The 19286-nt window shown below is 41.8% G+C and overlaps 1 protein-coding gene across 4 annotated transcripts in view; it reads left to right on the top strand.

Annotated features, from left to right (window-relative positions):
* Window positions 1-670: 670 nt before the first annotated feature.
* SLC17A5 (solute carrier family 17 member 5) overlaps window positions 671-19286 on the top strand; it is a 48036-nt gene continuing 29420 nt past the window's right edge. For all 4 annotated transcript variants that reach the window (XM_061206755.1, XM_061206757.1, XM_061206756.1 and 1 more), the window contains exons 1-4: window positions 671-875; window positions 13197-13393; window positions 15389-15622; window positions 18430-18517. In XM_061206755.1, the coding sequence (XP_061062738.1) occupies window positions 782-875; window positions 13197-13393; window positions 15389-15622; window positions 18430-18517 (613 nt within the window). In that variant the 5' untranslated portion in view covers window positions 671-781. The remainder of the gene's footprint in view (window positions 876-13196; window positions 13394-15388; window positions 15623-18429; window positions 18518-19286) is intronic.

Below are 19286 nucleotides of genomic sequence, written 5' to 3'. Positions count from 1 at the left end.
CTCCCACCCCCTCCCCGCAAGGCAGGCTAGTGCATTTTCCTAGCGCTTCTACCTTAGAGTCAGCAAATGCCAGGAGAACCTGTTCGATTTAGACCTGTGGAGACGTACGTCAGATGATTCTATAGAGTGAACCATATGAAACTGCTGATACTGGGTTATTTTGACCTACAAAGTAGGCAATTACATAGGACTCAACTATGTTTCTATTGCCTGTTTTTCCGCCTCAAAGGGTATCCTAGAGACAATATGCTGTCACGGGCAGATAGTACCAGGGTTGCTAATATTCACGGCAATTTACTACTATAACTGAACATCAAATACAAAACATCCGCTCCAAGTTCGGTCTAAGCCCTCCCCTTAATTATGCACGATTTAAGCCCCTGCCGCCCGCCTCAAAGTTCCCAGCCACCCCTGCTCCCCGAGCTCCTTGTAAACGGAGGGCCAGCGAGGGGAACGCTGTTCCTTAGAACACCAGCGACCTGGCGGGCCGGCTACCCAGGCGTCCACCGCGCCGCGCCGAGCCCGGAGGTCCGAATCCCGCCGTCCCCACCCAACCGGCTGCCGAGTTGCCGGAACCCAAGATGGCGACAGGGGCGGAGTCTGCGTAGCCGCCCCTGGGCGGGGTCCGAGGCAAGACGTGGCCGCGGGGCGGTGCCAGGCCGGGGGCGGTGCCAGCGGCCCAGCTCGGCCCGGCCACCTCGGCTCGGGGGGGGTCTTCGGCTGTTGAGTCTGAGTTTTCTTTTCCGCTGGGTGGTCGGTGCCGCCGCTCCTTGGAGACGTCATGAAGTCCCCGGTTCCGGACCCGGCTCCGAGCGACGGCGAGGAGGGCGAGGACCGCACGCCGCTCTTGCAGCGCGCCCCGCGGGCGGAAACCGGTGAGCAGCTGCGAGAACTAGGGGCTTCGGGCGGGAGGCGGTCCCAAGGTAGAGGGTGTCCAGAGCTGCTTAAGCGCCAGGGGACTGAGAACGGGGAGCCCATTCAGGACCCCACTCAGCCCCCGCCTTCTCGGGTGCCCAAGAAGCAGCTCTGGGGCCCAGGAGGCGGACTGGACCGTGAGGCCGGGCCGGGCCGGGCGGAGGCTCGGGCGAGCCCTCTGCAGGTGCAGCCCCGGGGACCTCGGCAGGTGCAGCCCCGGGGGCCTCGGCAGGTGCAGCCCTGGGGACCTCGGCAGGTGCAGCCCCGGGGACCTCGGCAGGTGCAGCCCCGGGGGCCTCGGCAGGTGCAGCCGGCGGGCCTGAGCGGGGAGCTGCTGGGCGCCGGCGGCGCTGGGCTCCCGGCGATTTTCGGTAGTATTGAGCCGGGGACCCTGTGGAAGAACGAACTGGGGGAGAATCTTGAAATCAATGGGCAGAGGGCGGAGGGGAGGACCCCCTAGAAGAGCGAACTGGGGAGAAACCTGCAATTGAAGGCTAGAGGGCGGGACGGAGCCGCGGGCTCTTCCTCGGTGTCACTGCCAGGTTGCCACAGCTGCTCGCCCTCCAGCACGTGATCTGGTAGCTAGCTCCCTGGGCGTGAAGAGGAGACACAAAAAAGGACTGAGGTTAACATTTGTGAGTCTGCGGAGGAAAATTATTGGATAACCCAGCGAATATCTTGAAATTGTGCAGTAAGAGATTAAAAGTACTGCATACATTTTTTTTTCCCCGTATAGCTAGCTGTCTACGGTTAAGTCTCAGCAGTCTACGACTGAAGTTAGGAAACAGGTTATCGTCAAGATAGGCTATTGATAGAGCACGAAGGTAATCTGAACAAAGTCTTGCAACAAATGGAAAAGGAGTTACTTCACAATGCATCTTCCCTGAATTTGGGGAAATTAAAATATTTTGCTCTACTTCTTTAAAAGAAATTAAAACTAAAGAATAAATCAGTTTGCACGCATTGTATAGTTTCAAAGATGTGTGCATGAGAAACAGAGTTGAATTCGAAATTTGACTTTTCCTGACCAAGAACAGTACAATCCTGTGGTATCTTCTAAATTTGTTTTTATCATTACCAGATGGTGGCAGTAGAGGTGGTAACATTATAGCTCTACCTGGCAACTGGGAGCTTATTTTTGTGGGCGCTCATTGTAAACACTGTACCATAGTGCCGTTTTACCTGGAAGTCAGACTGAGTTCCATAAACTGATCTTTTTCTATGGCATATGAGTTAGATTTCTATAATCCTCTTCTGCAAAATCTAGTTTGGAAATACAGAAATAATAAAGATATTCCCTAGAGACTACTATATTCTGTTGCAATTGGGAAACATATATATAAATATAATCAAATTTTAGCTCAAATGTTAAACGTCATTAGTTGTCAGGAAAATGCAGATTAAAACCGCAATGAGCCATTACACACTTACTAGAATGGCTAAAGTTAAAATGGCTGAAGATACCAAATATTGGCCAACATACGGAATAACTAGAACTCTCATATTTTGCTTGTAAGAATGTAAAATGGTACAACTGCTTTGGAAAACTGGCAATCTATTTTAAAGTTAAACATATATTACCATAATACCAGACAATGTTTATAGCAGCTTTAATTCATAATAGTAAAAAACTGGAAACAATGTATCCATCAGTTCATCAGCAGGTGAATGGATAAACAAATTGTGGTATATTCATGCATACTCAGTGATATTATAAAAAGAAATTACTGATATATATAACAACGTGGATGAATCTCAGACACAAAAGAAACCACCGTATTAATGCATGACTCCATCAGTATGAAGTTCTAAACAAGCAGAACTAATCTGTAATAACAGGAAGCAGATCAGTGGTTGCCTGGAAGCTACAGGCAGGAAGGAATTGCCTGCAGAGGCACTAGGGTGCTTTTTAGGGTACAAGATGCAGATGGAAAAGTTCTGCAGCTTGACTAGGAATGACAGATGTATACATTTGTCAAAGTTCACCAAACTGTACGCTTGAAATGGGAGCATTTTGTTGTATGTAAAATATACCTCAATAAAGTAGATTGAAAAAGAAAAAAATTAACTTATTCCTTTTAAAAACAATCCCTGCTTGATTCATGGGTTGAGTGTATAGATCTTAGCCCTGTTCCTTGTGCCTTGAGGTGGCTGTCTTCATTATAACCATTTTCCTTCTTATTTTTACTCTTTACATACCACTGGAGGGCAAAAGTGAAGTAAAAATAGCAGCAACACATTTTTTTTTTGCTACTTAAAATATGCTAAGGGTTTTAGAGAAGAGGAGCCTACCATTATAGGGTATTGCATTAGTCAACAATATTTTAAATTAAGCTCTGTGTCTGGGGTGCTGTGACTAGAAGGACAAGAGAGGAGCACCAGGAGAAGGGATGGAAAAAACAAAGATGGATGTAACAGCTTTATAAGAGGCGCCAGGTATTACCTCATTTTCTCTCAGTAGTGCCCTTTGTCCTAGCTTTAGTAATAATATTACCATGTACATCTAATAGGAGAAACACGATGACCATTATATTTTATATATGTTTTTATTTAATAATATATATTATATATATTATATTATTATTATATATTATATATTATATATATTATATAATATATAATAATATATTATATAATTATATTATAATTATATATATTATATATAATATAATAAATAATATATATTATTTATTTTTATTTAGTTATATTTTTTATTTAAGTTATGTTCTATATGTTTACTTTGCACATTTCAGAAAGCGTAGGTGTTTAAAAAAAAACAAAAAACAAAAAAAAACACTTTCCATCCAGAATTAGTTTTTTTTAAGTTTTGGTGCCTGAAGGTGGAAATCTTCAGCAGACCTTAAAACCTCTCTTTCTATATGTTTCCATATGTTTTACTTATCTTTTATGTTTGTTTCTGGAACAAACCTCTATGAAATCAGCTGTACCTTATCTATGCCTATGTGTATAGTTTTATTTTTCAGAAGAGAAAAGCTGATAAAATGTTAGTCATAAAATTTTACAGCAGTTAAAAGACCTTAGAGACTAACTCCTATCAGGTGGGCATCATTTTATATGTAAACAACTGAGGGCCAGAGAGGTTAAGTTCCCAAGATTGCTGTAGCCATATGAAAGACTAACCAGAGTTCTTCTAGTTTTTAGTCCCATCCTCCTTCCTCGTCACAACACTGCCACATTTGTGTTATGTTTGAGAAATTCCTATTTGCAAAATGCTTAATCATTTTTGTTGAATCCTTCACAAATTTGAAAGTTCCCTGCTCCGTCATGAATAAGAGAACATGCTTTTGTGTTATGCGTTATGCATTATTGAGAGAGCTAAAATTAAAGTATGTTTCTATAGAGTTAAGAATTAATACATCTCAGGGACTTCCCTGGTGGTGCAGTGCTTAAGAATCCGCCTGCCAATGCAGGGGACAAGGGTTCAAGCCCTGGTCCGGGAAGATCCCACGTGCTGCAGAGCAACTAAGCCCGTGCGCCACAACTACTGAGCCTGCACTCTAGAGCCCGCGAGCCACAACTACTGAGCCTGTGTGCTACAACTACTGCAGCTCGCGTGCCTAGAGCCCGTGCTCTGCAACAAAGACAAGCCACCACAATGAGAAGCCTGTGCACTGCAACGAAGAGTAGCCCCCAGTCGCCGCAACTAGAGAAAGCCCGTGTGCAGCAACAAAGACCCAACGCAGCCAAAAATAAATAAATAAATTTATTTAAAAAAAAAAAAAAAGAGAATATGTCTCGGGTTGACAGAATACAACAGAATTCTCAGTTACCTGTCAGTAACCTGACTGGTTTGCTTTTCAAGCATTTGCTTTTACATAGCCAGGTAGATTTCAGAGATGCACGCCAAAGTGATGGGGGACATCCATGTTGCTGCAAATGATATTATTTCATTCTTTTTTATGGCTGAGTAATATTCCATTGTATATATGTACCGCATCTTCTTTATCAATTCATCTGTCGATGGACATTTAGGTTGCTTCCATGTCCTGGCTATTGTAAATAGTGCTACAATGAACACTGGGTGCATATGTCTTTTCTAATTATGGTTTTCCCCAGATAGATGCCCAGGAGTGGGATTGCTGGATCATATGGTAGCTCTATTTTTAGTTTTTTAAGGAACCTCCATACTGTTCTCCATAGTGGCTGTACCAGTTTACATTCCTACCTACCAACAGTGTAGGAGGGTTCCCTTTTCTCCACACCCTCTCCAGCATTCATTGTTTGTAGACTTTTTGATGATGGCTATTCTGACTGGTGTGAGGTGATACCTCATTGTAGTTTTGATTTGCATTTCTCTAATAATTAGTGATGTTGAGCATCTTTTCATGTGCTTCTTGGCCATCTGTATGTCTTCTTTGGAGAAATGTCTATTTAGATCTTCTGCCCATTTTTTGATTGGGTTGTTTATTTTTTTGATATTGAGCTGCATAAGCTGTTTGTATATTTTGGAGATTAATCCCTTGTTGGTTGCTTCGTTTGCAAATATTTTCTCCCATTTTGAGGGTTGTCTTTTCATTTTGTTTATGGTTTCCTTTGCTGTGCAAAATCTTTTAAGTTTAATTAGGTCCCCTTTGTTTTTATTTTCATTACTCTAGAAGGTGGATCAAAAAAGATATTGCTGCGATTTATGTCAAAGAGTGTTCTGCCTATGTTTTCCTTTAAGAGTTTTATTATGTTCATCCTTACATCTAGGTCTTTAATCCATTTTGAGTTTATTTTTGTGTATGGTGTGAGGGAGTGTTCTAATTTCATTCTTTTACATGTAGCTGTCCAGTTTTCCCAGCACCACTTATTGAAGAGACTGTCTTTTCTCCATTGTATATTCTTGCTTCCTTTGTCATAGATTAGGTGACCATAGGTGTGTGGGTTTATCTCTGGACTTTCTATCCTGTTCCATTGATCTATATTTCTGTTTTTGTGCCAGTACCATACTGTCTTGATTACTGTAGCTTTGTAGTATAGTCTGAAGTCAGGGAGCCTGATTCCTCCAGCCTAGAGATTGTCATACTGAGTGAAGTAAGTCAGACAGAGAAAGACAAATATGATATGATATCGCTCATATGTGGAATCTTAAAAAAAGGGGTGGGGTACAAATGAACTTATCTACAAAACAGAAATAGAGTCACAGATGTAGAAAACAAACTTATGGTTACAAGGGGTAAGGGGGAGAGGGATAAATTGGAAGATTGAGATTGACATATACACACTACTATATATAAAATAGATAACCAATAAAGACCTACTGTATAGCACAGGGAACTCTGCTTAGTGCTCTGTAATGGCCTATATGGGAAAAGAATCTTAAAAAGAATGGATATATGTATATAACAGATTCACATTGCTGTACACCTGAAAATAACACAACATTATTAATCAACTATACTCCAATAAAAATTAAAAACAAAAACAAAAAAACAAAGTGATGGGGGAAGGGTGGCTCAATACTGGTAAACCACAGGAAGTGTATAGATTCTTCTGCCTAATTTAGGTAGGAGGGAGGAGGGAATTAGGCACACATAAAAATTCCATTCCTCACACTTTCCACCAGTTGAAGGTTTACTTTTGTATGAATGAGATGTGTCTTGTATTTGATTCAATGGATTTTCAAAATACTGTTGCACCGGGCTTTCCTGGTGGCGCAGTGGTTGAGAATCTGCCTGCCAATGCAGGGGACACGGGTTCGAGCCCTGGTCTGGGAAGATCCCACATGCCGCGGAGCAACTGGGCCCGTGAGCCACAACTACTGAGCCTGCGCATCTGGAGCCTGTGCTCCGCAACAAGAGAGGCCGCGATAGTGAGAGGCCCGCGCACCACGATGAAGAGTGGCCCCCGCTTGCCACAACTAGAGAAAGCCCTCGTACAGAAACGAAGACCCAACACAGCCATAAATAAATAAATTTTAAAAACAAACAAACAAAATCCTGTTGCACCAAAATGTGCTTATTCATGTTACGAAAGATCAGTTTTCGGTCTCCTAAGACATTTCTTTGTGCTTAAAGGCAGAACATGGGTCTGGAGGCAGGGTGCCTAATTGCCGATCCTACTTCTGCTTCCTAACCTAACCTCTCTGTGCCTGTAAATCAGGGGAAATAATGCACCTAATTTATAGGGTTATTGTGAGGATTAAATAAGCTAATAGAAAGTGCTTGGAATAGAGTTTGGCATATAGTAAGTGTTAATTACTATTATTATCATTATTATCATCATCAATGAAGACTGGATTTTGCATTCCACAGAGAAGCTGGCACCACAAAATAAGGGCCCCATTCTTCATGTCACACTCTGTTGGAACTTGTGATTTTCTAGCTTATAATGGCACATCCTCTGCTTTATTTCATTTTTTGTTTTGTTTTTTACCTCTACTATTCTTTTGGGGTGGGAGGCAGATGGTTACATTCAAGGTTCACTTACATAAGAGTTGTGTTTCACAAATGTAATTTGTGTGTAAATATAGTCTTAAATATAAGGTATGGAGTGCTGGTAGACAGCAACCATATTACAGAAGGAAGGGAAATGGCCTTGGGTCATGTGATAATCAATGTTAATATTAAAGTAACTGAGTCCATTTTCATGGAATTTGGTGTTTTCTTGTAAATGGGTATTAATTTGGGAGCTAAGAATACATAAGGATTTATCAGGAGTGAATTACCCATAAGGCAGGCTAAGACCAGTTAAATATTACCCTGTTTAAAAGCAAAACTTATTTTATCCATTTAGATAGGAAATCTTTTTTAATGCAGTTCCCTGGTCAAGGGGCTCACTAGTCCAGGCCCCCTCCTCTAGAGAAAGTCATCGTCTTTGCATAGGTCAGTGCCCCCGACCGTGGATTTCCGCCTCAGTCTCAGCCCCTCACTGCTCAGTACTTCCTTGCTCCTCCCCACTGCCAGACCCTCCCACAATGAATAAAGGCTGGACGTCCTCAGCTTTTCACCAGCCTTCCCTCGCCTCAGGCACCTCCTTGCTGCAACAGAAACCTGGCCTTCTGGGCACACCACTCCCACTCCTCCGTGCTGTCTCAAGGGATGATTTTCTGTTATCTTGTAGTAGTTGATGGGATCGACTCTTCCTTACTCCACATTGATGCTTCCAGACAATCATCCCTCCACTCTCAATGCCATTAGGCTAGGCTACTTTCCCCTACGTGGTTTTCTCCTCTGCCCACTTCCCAGCACTTTGCTTCAGTCATCATAGGCTTTACCACCTGACACACCTCCATCTTCTACACTCTAATTCCCACCATTATCTTGAGTGACTCCTCATCCAGCACCATGTCCCCTCAACTTCTCAGACTCCTACGTGTCTGATGACTTCCTTCCCTCCTCAGTCACCCCTTGGACCTCGTCATCTCCCATAACTGCTTTAACCACAACTAGAATTCCTTCCTACCTGCCTGTGTAACTGCTCCACTTTGACCACTCTCATTTCATCTGGACCTTCCACCCACTGACCCCTCATCTTTTTATGGAAGAGTTCACACATATACAAAAGTAGAGAGAAGATCTGTCTGTTTTATCTATTGTCAAGAGAACTTCATAGGTAGAATTGTGAAGTTCCAGCAGGAAACACCTCTCTGCTTTTAAGCCCCCTAAATATTTGTATGCCAACTCTCCCAGACACTGCTCTAGGCATTGAAGGTATACAGCAGTGAACAAAACAGAACCAGAGCTCCTGCCCTCCCTGAGCGTTTATATTCTGGTGTGCATTTTCCTAAACCATTATCCCTCTCCATTTTACTTGCTTCTTGGGTCAGAATCACAGGCCAACACTTTATTTTCTTGTCAGCACTCTAAATTCCCTGCCTTGTCACCACACCATCTCAGTGCCAACTATCTGCTTACCTGGTGCTTGCCTCTGCTTACAGGCGAGTCGTGCTTCGAGGTCACACGCAAGGGCAGGTTGCGCCCACCAGTTTTGGGTGGGTGTCCACTCGCTCAGCAATTCTGCATGTTTCACTGGGAACTTAACACCCACTTCAACAGCTTCTTAACTTCTTTTTTCAACTTGTGATTTCTCACAAATGAGAAATAACCTTGATCCGTAACAAATTACCTCAATTCCTAATGTCCAGGAAGAGCAATAATAATAACAACAATTCACAGTTATTGAAGGCATATTATGTGCTAAGCACTGTTCTAAGTATTTTACATGGACCACCTCAGCTAATCCTTATAACCCTAATATAGGCAAAGCACTTAGACTGATATCGAGCACGTCGGGCTCAGTTACTATTGCCTATTGGGGTTTTTTATTAAACATCTTTATTGGAGTATAATTGCTTTACAATGGTGTGTTAGTTTCTGCTGTATAACAAAGTGAATCAGCTATACATATACATATATCCCCATATCTCTTCCCTCTTGCCTCTCCCTCCCACCCTCCCTATCCCACCCCTCTAGGTGGTCACAAAGCACCGAGCTGATCTCCCTGTGCTATGCGGCTGCTTCCCACCAGCTATCTATTTTACATTTGGTAGTGTATATAAGTCCATGCCACTCTCTCACTTCATCCCAGCTTACCCTTCCCCCTCCCCGTGTCCTCAAGTCCATTCTCTACGTCTTTATTCCTGTCCTGCCCCTATTACCTACTGTTTTTGTTATTAAATTCAGTGCCCAGTGTCCCACTCTGAGTTACTGCAGCACCGTAGTGCAGCCCCATAAGATCATTTGCTGTTTCCTGCTCCTCCTGGGCTTGCTTTCCATACTTCTGTACCTGCCACTGCCTCTGCTTGCATCGCTCTCCTTCCTCGAACCTGAACCTGCCGGTGGCTTCCTGCTTATTGATGAAGGTTCAGTGCAAGTGTTCTTTCTCCCAGAGGCCTTCCTTGACCGTCCCCTACCCCGCACACAGCACATGTATGTCACTCTTTTGTCCCGTGTTACACACATATGTGTATTGTAGCCGTTTATCTCGTTGGTATAACTTTTTCCAGGATAAACGGGAAAGGAACTCAACTTTTACTGACTGCCCTTCAGTATTTCATCTAACGCACACACAACCCAGTGAGGTGGGTGGTCACCTCATTTGGGAGCTGAGAAACCTGATAATGAAAACTATTAACTAACTTCCCCAAAGACATAACAGCCAGTGAAAATCAGAGCTGAGCTCCATCACCAGGTCGGCTTCAATCTAAATCAGCCTCTGTTCTTTCAGCTATGCCCACTCCACATTCCTAAGTTTAAACCACGTTTTAGAAGCTGATGTTTGTTTTGATGGGTGCTCCGTTCATTACGCAAGCATGGTTTTGCTTTGAACTTGATTTCAGTGTGGCGGGTGCCGGATGAATGTTCTCTCCCCTCATCACGCAAGCACGCTTTTCTTGGACCAATTTCAAACACTGGCCAAATTCACAGGCACATTTTGCTCTATCACCATACTTTCTTTTTTTTTTTTTTAATAAATCTAAAGCAGAAACATGTTTTGTTTTTTTTTTATTAATAGCTACTTTATTTATTTATTTATTTTTAGCTGTGTTGGGTCTTCGTTTCGTGCGAGGGCTTTCTCTAGTTGCGGCAAGCGGAAGCCACTCTTCATTGCGGTGCGCGGGCCTCTCACTATCGCGGCCCCTCCCGTTGCGGGGCACAGGCTCCAGACGCGCAGGCTCAGCAGTTGTGGCTCACGGGCCCAGTTGGTCCGCGGCATGTGGGATCTTCCCAGACCAGAGCTCGAACCCGTGTCGCCTGCATTAGCAGGCAGATTCTCAACCACTGCGCCACCAGGGAAGCCCCACTATACTTTCTTGAAACAAAATCTTTCTGACTGATTTGTAATCAACAATCATTTTTTAAAACTAGTAACCCCTTATTTGTAATGTTCTTAAAATCTCATAGTCATATACTTTGTGACTTCGGTGTTGGCTTTTTCTTTTCTGGTTATTGACTGTGCCCCCAAAAGTTAATGTTGCCGGATCCATAACTTCTAGGTCAGATTTCCAAGTAGTATCACTAGTATTTGAAATCATTTTACTCACCTTTCCTCCACTTCCCAAGCTTCTACCCCTACATGATATTCACATGGTAAGGTATATCATAGTCCTAATCAATTATCATGTGGGGAGAAACTGATAACATACGGTAAAATAAGGCAACTCAAATAAGGATAGAATGGAGTGATAACATTACAAGTCAGAGTAGCAAAAATAAAGTTGTTTAGAGTAAGAGCATTGCTAGTAACTTTGTCCCTCCCTTTCACTGACCCCTATGTCCAGTGTGTTGGCAAGGCCTGTCAATTCTGCCTTTAAAGTTATCTCAAATCCACGCATTTCTCTCCATTGCCTGGGCTTTACTTTACTTTAAGCCACCATCACCTCTTTCCTGGAAACTTACAATAATCCCTTGAGTGATCTCCCTGAGTCTACATCCCTCACCACCGTTCACACTTCTGCCCCTTTGTCATCTCCACACAGCAACCAGAAAAGCTCTTTAAACCATAAATCACATCTTGTCACTCCTCTGCTGAAGCAGATAATGAACTTTGTATATAGTACCTTGGCAAAGCAGACAGTACATTAATCTGGATTTTTCTTGCTCCAAATTACCCAGAGTAACACATTTTAATTGCCCAAATTTGGAAAGATTATGAGTCCCCCCCCATCCAGACTTCTCTGTATATTCTTGTCCAACACAGAGCAATGATAAAGAAAATGTGCTCTCCTATAAAACATGCCTTGCATTCTGTAACTGTCCTTAACTAGACAGCTGCCTTTTTGCTTGGGGCAGAGACCCAGTGTGTCTAGATTCAGGTAACAGAGGCAGCGTGAATGAAGCTTTAGAAATATAGTTTTCACAGGTCTGGATCGAACTGTGGCAGTGATGCCATAGTCCTAATACCAGCTGTACTCCTGAAAAGGGAGCCAAGAATGCCAAATGAAAAGTTGTCTGTTAAAAGATGTCAGTCTTGCACAGAGGAAAAATTGATAGCAGTTGTTAAGTGTATGAGTGCTTGTAGAAAAGTGAGTTGGATCACAGTATATTAATATACACCTAAATACAGTTGTACTGTATTCATTAAAGCTTCTATCTGAATCTGTACCAAGACCGTTGTACTCTGAAAAATGTATCCTTGTGTGAGGTTAGGTCAATGAAAACACCAGGATTCCTGAGTAGGGAAAAACATGCACGTGTGTGTGTGTGTGTGTGTGTGTGTGTGTATGTAATGCTAATAAGTCATTGCCAAATAAAAGCACACATATATTCATATATATGTATTTAACTTTAACTTGTCATTAGCAAATGAAACAGATGTTTATATCTTTCAACAGATATTTATCAAACACTCAGTGTTGACCAAACTTAAGGTGTAAAAACCTGGATTAGCCACTTTCTCGTTGTCGTTGTCGCTCGGGGTCAGTCACCTTGAAGTCAGCTTCCTGAATTCTCATCCCCCCTCCAGTTCTGCAACTCAGTAAAAGAAGAAAAAAGAGAAAATATGTGCATACACCTATAGAGTAAAACAATAGGTCAGATTCCTCCTGTCACATGATCTGCCTTTCATTGGTTCCTCCAACCCACTCTGCCTTCCTTTTTTTTTTTTTAAATCATTGTGGTACATTCACTAACTGTGCTTTTTACTGTGGGCCCTTTAAGCAAGACCAACTGAGCAACTGTCACAGGGGCTGCAACTGTCATAGATTCTGCAAGTTTGCTTCTGGATTCTTAAATACACTTAGTTTAGGAGAGCCTTAAGTATTAATCATGGCTTCTGATTCACACCCAGCCTCTGAGGATACTTTTCAAGGTAAGAAATTGATCAGGAGGGGTTTCCTGCCCTGGCCTTGGCAGTAAATTTTTTGTGCTGAGATACGTTTATGATGAGATGGCTGCTAACCCATAGTCAGTAATGTACGTGTTAACGCTGAATGCTCGAGGACTTATTGGCCATGTTTGAGACAGTTTTTCAAAAATAGTGATGCTGTTAAACCCCCTTACCTGCTTTTCTCTTATCTTGCCAGCTGACAGGGATTGGGGGTTTGGTTTTGACTCTGGAATGCAGATTTTTCTGAGCAAAGTTGTTGCCTCCATGTTTTAAGAACCTGTCTTACAGTTCAGGCTCTCATGTGTTAAATCTTTATCAAAACCACAGGTACTGGGAAGAAATTCTCTTTGATACATGTTTTTAGATATGCTTCATCTGAGAATATTCTCAGAAAAATATTCATGATTTATTAATTTGTGTACCTCTAAGAAGTGAGCTTTTTAGTGATTTAGACAGGATCATCTAAGTTACTCTTTTAATGAGAGTTTTTCCACCAATCTTTATTTCAGCTCCAGTGTGCTGCCCTGCTCGTTACAACCTAGCATTTTTGGCCTTTTTTGGTTTCTTCGTCCTCTATTCGTTACGGGTGAATCTGAGTGTGGCGTTAGTGGATATGGTGGATTCCAACACAACCGCAGCGGAGAATAGAACTGCCAACGAGTGTGCAGAGCATGCAGCTCCCATAAAAGTTCTTCATAACCAAACGGTAAGTGCTGTTTTTCAAGCAAATGGTCTTAATCCTAAAATACTTCCGAGGAAAAATATTGAAAAATATTGAATTTATTCATCCTACAGAAACACGGACACTTTCTTCATGTAAACTCTGAATCATTCTCTTTTGTGTTTTCCCAGTAACTGGTTAGACAGTAACTTATACCTGTAGCTGCTGCTGCTGCGCCCTGATCTGTTTGAAAAGTAGTTTTTCAGATTCCTCCATAAACATACTGTCCTTGAAGAGAGTTTGGAAAAACCTGTCTGGCGTATTAGAAAATTGGGTTGTTTTAGATGTTGCTAAATAGTGTTTATGGGACCATTATTTAATAGCTGTACTACTTAAAAGGTTCCTGTTGCAGGAGGATTAAGATAATCTCAACTACAGGATGAAAAATAAGAATGGGTCAGTTTCAAAAAAAAAAAAAAAAATCTATACATGCCTCACCTAAGCTGCTGATGTCATTTTGCCTCCCTCATGTTATACTGGAATTGATAAGTGCATGTTCATCATTTGTTCAGAATTGAGTTTTACACACTTTAAACATTTTATTTTGTCTCACATGGGGAGACAATACAGGCGGGAAAGGCTGGTGTCCTTTTTTTTTTTGTGGCCACACTGTGAGACATGTGGGCTCTTAGTCCCCCGACCAGGGATTGAACCTGCATCCCCTGCAGTGGAAGCACACAGTCTTAACCACTGGACCACCAGGGAAGTCCCAGGTGTCCTTTTTTATAAGCGTATTTTCATCCATCTTCAGTGCTCACAAAGGAGCCAAATCCCATGTAGGGTGAGTCTCTCCTGCCATTTACAGACAAGATCACTCAAACAGGGAAGAGGGTTTCTGCCCAAACAAGCACATGTACAAAATAATGACTCATCAAAAATCTTTACATTGGACTCCAATAATGTTGCCGGATATATATTTGGGTACACGTCACCCACTTTCCCCACCTCAACCTGTAACTGCTGGGCACTTCATGAAGCCCTGGAATTCTACAGAGAAGCTGCAGATTGGTACTCTAAACAAGGATAATTAGGGGTTTGCTTTGTGTCTTTACTTTCGATAAGTGCTTTTGATGATCCACCTACTTACTTGCCCTACATCGACAGTAAAAAGAAATCCTGAATGGTTCTTAACACATGGGTAGGTTACAGGGCTATGTGTGCTAAAGATGTCAGATACTCAGTCACCAAATCTTCATTTTCACCTCACTGTGTACTGCTACTAATTAAAAGACGTTTCCTACTCACGTGAAGTTTCTGGCTTGGTTTAAGTTCTTGCTCTTTTGTATTGCTCTATGTCCTTGTTGAAGTGTTTGGTCTGAAATGGTCTATTAATTATATTTTTGCATACTAGTAGCCAACATTAAGTGAATATTTAGTGTGTGTCAGGCCTTATTTTATGGGCCTTTTTCATTTAATCTTCCCAGATCACAAATCCAGTAAGTAACAGAGCTGGGCTTGAACCCAGGCCTGGCTCCAAAGCCTAGCTTGGCCACTGCAGTATCCTGTTCAGTAGCTTTCTGGATTAAACCTGTGCCTTTTTTTGAGCCTTCTTTGTCGTGGTCATTACAAAATATCTACAATTCATCCCATAGTCTAGTTTCATAAAATAGCAAGCCTTCCTGAACATTATGACTTTCAATGATTTTCGATTCACTTCTAGAATCTGCATGTCTGTATCAGGGTGACTCACCTACCCAGTAGAAAGTCTGCATGTTCTTCAGTCTAAAACAATGATTCTGGGGAGTTTCCTGGCAGTCCAGTGGTTAGGACTCGGCGCTTTCACTGCTGTGGCCCAGGTTCAATCGCTGGTCGGGGAACTAAGATCCCACAAGCCTCACGGCCAAAAAAACAAACAAACAAACAAAAAAAAAAAAACAGTGGTTCAAAATTACATTTATATGTACTCACATGCCAGTAAGAGAAAGGAGCCGTTTCATCAAGGTCTTAAAAGGCTGTTCTTTTTCCTCCTACTCTTCACAGGGTAAAAAGTACCGATGGGATGCAGAAACTCAAGGATGGATTCTCGGGTCTTTTTTTTATGGCTACATCATCACGCAGATTCCTGCAGGATATGTTGCCAGCAGAAGTGGGGGGAAACTGCTGCTGGGATTTGGGATCCTTGGCACCGCTGTCTTCACCCTGTTCACTCCCCTCGCTGCAGATTTCGGAGTTGGAGCCCTCGTTGCACTCAGGGCACTCGAAGGACTAGGAGAGGTAATTTTTTTTCTCTTCTGTTATTCTTCTTACCCTGTATCACTTTCTTGTCTTCTTAAAGATACCATTCTTTGATATGAATATGAACCAGAAAAAATGACATTGGAAGATAATAGGGATTTATTTTTTAGTTAGAAGCTGATTAACTATGAAATAACATGAGTAGATTTCACTTGTGGTCAGTGAGGTCTTGAGTGGGAGCACTCCTAAATTAGAAGCTTTACTCAAAGACTAGAGAAAACATTTTCTAGGGGGACACTTCATAGCTGCCTCTACTCCCTCCTACTGAGGAGATAAGAAACCACCATTAAAACCACGAAGACAGGGGCTTCCCTGGTGGCACAGTGGTTGAGAATCCGCCTGCCAATGCAGGGGACACGGGTTCGAGCCCTGGTCTGGGAAGATCCCACATGCCGTGGAGCAACTAAGCCCGTGAGCCACAACTACTGAGCCTGCGCGTCTGGAGCCTGTGCTCCGCAACAAGAGAGGCCGCGATAGTGAGAGGCCCGCGCACCGCGATGAAGAGTGGCCCCCGCTTGCTGCAAATAGAGAAAGCCCTCCCACAGAAACGAAGATCCAACACAGCCATAGATAAATAAGTAAATAAATAAAATTTAAAAAAAAAAAACCGTGAAGACAGACCATCCTACCTCTTGAACTTTTGCCACTGTTTACCTCTGCTCCATCATTGATTGCCCAGGTCTAAAACATATTTTACCCAATAGACTGTCACGTTGCCTTGTTTTCCTTTAAATTTGTTGTTTTTCATAGAACTTCTTCTTTATCATTTGTTCTTTTTTCTGGTCCTCTAACTTAGAGACAAATAATTTATCGTTTTATGTAGCTATCTTTTTTTTAGTCCTGTGATTCTTTTGGCCTTTCTGCTGCTTTTAAAATTGTTATTATTAATTTTTATCTTTTTTTCCTCTCCTCCTAAGATTTCTATCATTTTTTAATTTTAATTTTAAAAATTTAATTTCTTATTTTTTCTTTTCCTTTCCACTTCTCTTTTGCATTCCATCATGTGTGCCTCCACCTTTAAATAATGATCTCGTTTCATTTCTAACTTGGAGCTTCTACCCATGAAACCAAGGCATAGGTTTATTTTGCTCTCTCTTAACATTTCTTTTTTTTTTTTAATAAATTTATTTATTTATTTATTTATTTTTGGCTGTGTTGGATCTTCATTTCTGTGCGAGGGCTTTCTTTAGTTGCGGCGAGCAGGGGCCACTCTTCATCGCGGTGCGCGGGCCTCTCACTATCGCGGCCTCTCTTGTTGCGGAGCACAGGCTCCAGACGCGCAGGCTCAGTAGTTGTGGCTCACGGGCCCAGTTGCTCCGCGGCATGTGGGATCTTCCCAGACCAGGGCTCGAACCCATGTCCCCTGCATTGGCAGGCAGATTCTCAACCACTGCGCCACCAAGGAAGCCCTTAACATTTCTTTAACCAAGCAAGATAGTGGCCTCTGGGTTTAGTATACAGCTTAAAGGTTATTTTGTATCATGCTGTGTAGGAAGAACACTGACTGGAGTAGTAAAATCAGAGTTTGAATAATAACTCCACTGTATCTAACAGTGGAACCATAGGTTATAATATAAATATTATACAAATACAATATATAATATATAATATAAATCAAATATATTAAATACCTGCCCCATCCTCAGTCACAGCTCAGATGTGATAATAATTGCTAGAAAACTTTGGAAATTGCCAAGTGCTTTTTAAATTTAAGCTTTGGTCACTCATCTGGACATTCTTATTTTGTCCTTATCAAATAGGGGTGTACCAAATAAGCCCTTCTTGACTACAAAATAAAATTACCCCCCTACTAACAGGTTCCTTTTCTCCTTATCTAAGTAAGAAAATAAACCCTTCTTGACTACAAAATAAAATTACCCCCCTACTAACAGGTTCCTTTTCTCCTTATCTAAGTAAAATATATGTTTTACAGATAAACTGAAGTTCTAAGAGGTTAACTGATCTTTCTGAGGCTACACAGCTAGTGAACGGCCCAGGAGAGCTGTGAATCGACTGCTGCAAATCTACCAGGATCTATTCCTTCCTGCTCCCTTGTAGCATCTCCTCCACTCCCAAGCCTCTGTGAACCTCCCTGCCTTCACTGTTTTGTTGCTTCTCCATTATCAGTAATTAGCATTTTTTTAAATTGAGGTATAGTAGATGTACAATATTATATAAATATCATTATAGCTTATTTATTTTATACATAGTAGTTTGCACCTCTTAATCCCCCACTCCTGTCTTGCCCCTCCCCTAATTGGCATTTACTAAGCTAATTATCACCAGAAATGAAAAAAATACCGGTAAACACTCTAATTGAGCATTTTTTGGTAGTACCATTTTTTGGTAGGACCATTTTTCCTGTTGAGTAAGGTGAATCTGAATTTTCTTCTAGTATCCCACAGTATTAGCTCAGTATTTTTAAAAGTTATGTATTGGTAACATTTCCATTGCATTCAGGCCATAAATAAAGTAAATGAGTAAAATTCACCGTGGGAGGCTACCTTTATATCCTCATTCAGTACATTCTTTTACATTTTTTGTAACCCTTGCCTTGCAGTCCTCAAATCAGTTGACAGAATCCACAAATCTTTGTTCACATTTTGAAAGTACTTCATTATGAGGTATTTGCACTCAGCACTGTAAAGACATCTCACTCCGTGAAACCTGATTCTAGTCTGAGTCTTATCCAGAAACTTCTCTTGCAACAAAATACTCAACTGAATTTAAAACATTAACAAAACTACCTTGTATTTCATCAGAAATATCTTTTTTTCCCTTCCCAGGGTGTCACATTTCCAGCCATGCATGCCATGTGGTCTTCGTGGGCTCCTCCTCTTGAAAGAAGCAAGCTTCTCAGCATTTCATATGCAGGTGAGATAGCTGTCGTTGTGAAGGTTTTCGCTACAATTTGTTATCTGTATATCAACCTTGTGGGAAGGGCGCACAGCAGAATCATGCAATGTCAGGTGCTTTCTTTGGGGAAAACTTAAGTTGCATGGGTATAACTTTATTATTAATGTTCTTCTTTGGCTCACCAGCATATAGCAATGTGGCTTCATTGACTACTGGCATTTTCTCCATCTGCCATCATTTATTTCAAAACATGTTGCCTTTTCAGATGTTGATATAGAGAATGCTTTAACAAAACAAAGCCAAAAAAAAAAGCTGGAAAATTGAACACTTTTGTCCTTAAATTGTGATTTGATTTGATCATCTGATAAGCTGGTCATGACTTTCAACCCCTCCCTTCAGACACCTTGTTTTCTATGCATTTATTTGCTATCATTTTGATCTATAGGTAAGATAGCATGAGCTTTATATGTGAATTATAATTTTTCCAGCTCACACACTGAATGAAAACTTTTTGACCTGACAGCTTTTAAATACAGTTATTGAGAAAGACCTCTCTGCGGTGGCTTTTAAGCTAAAATCTGAAGGATGAGAATGAACCAGTCATGCGAGGAGCAAAAAGGAAAACATTCCAGCCAGTCAGAACAGCACATACAAGGGCTGTCAGGCAGGAAGTAACATAAGGGTTCAAAGCAATGAGAAACCACTGTAGGTGTCTAGAACACACTGAATAAAGCGGGTAATGGCCTAAGATGGGGTTAGAGAAATAGACAAGAGCCAGATTACATCA

The sequence above is a fragment of the Eubalaena glacialis genome, chromosome 12, assembly GCF_028564815.1.
Source record: "Eubalaena glacialis isolate mEubGla1 chromosome 12, mEubGla1.1.hap2.+ XY, whole genome shotgun sequence".
Lineage (NCBI taxonomy): Eukaryota > Metazoa > Chordata > Mammalia > Artiodactyla > Balaenidae > Eubalaena > Eubalaena glacialis.
The sequence above is the reverse complement of the archived record's forward strand: the minus strand, read 5'-3'. Positions and strand labels throughout refer to the sequence as shown.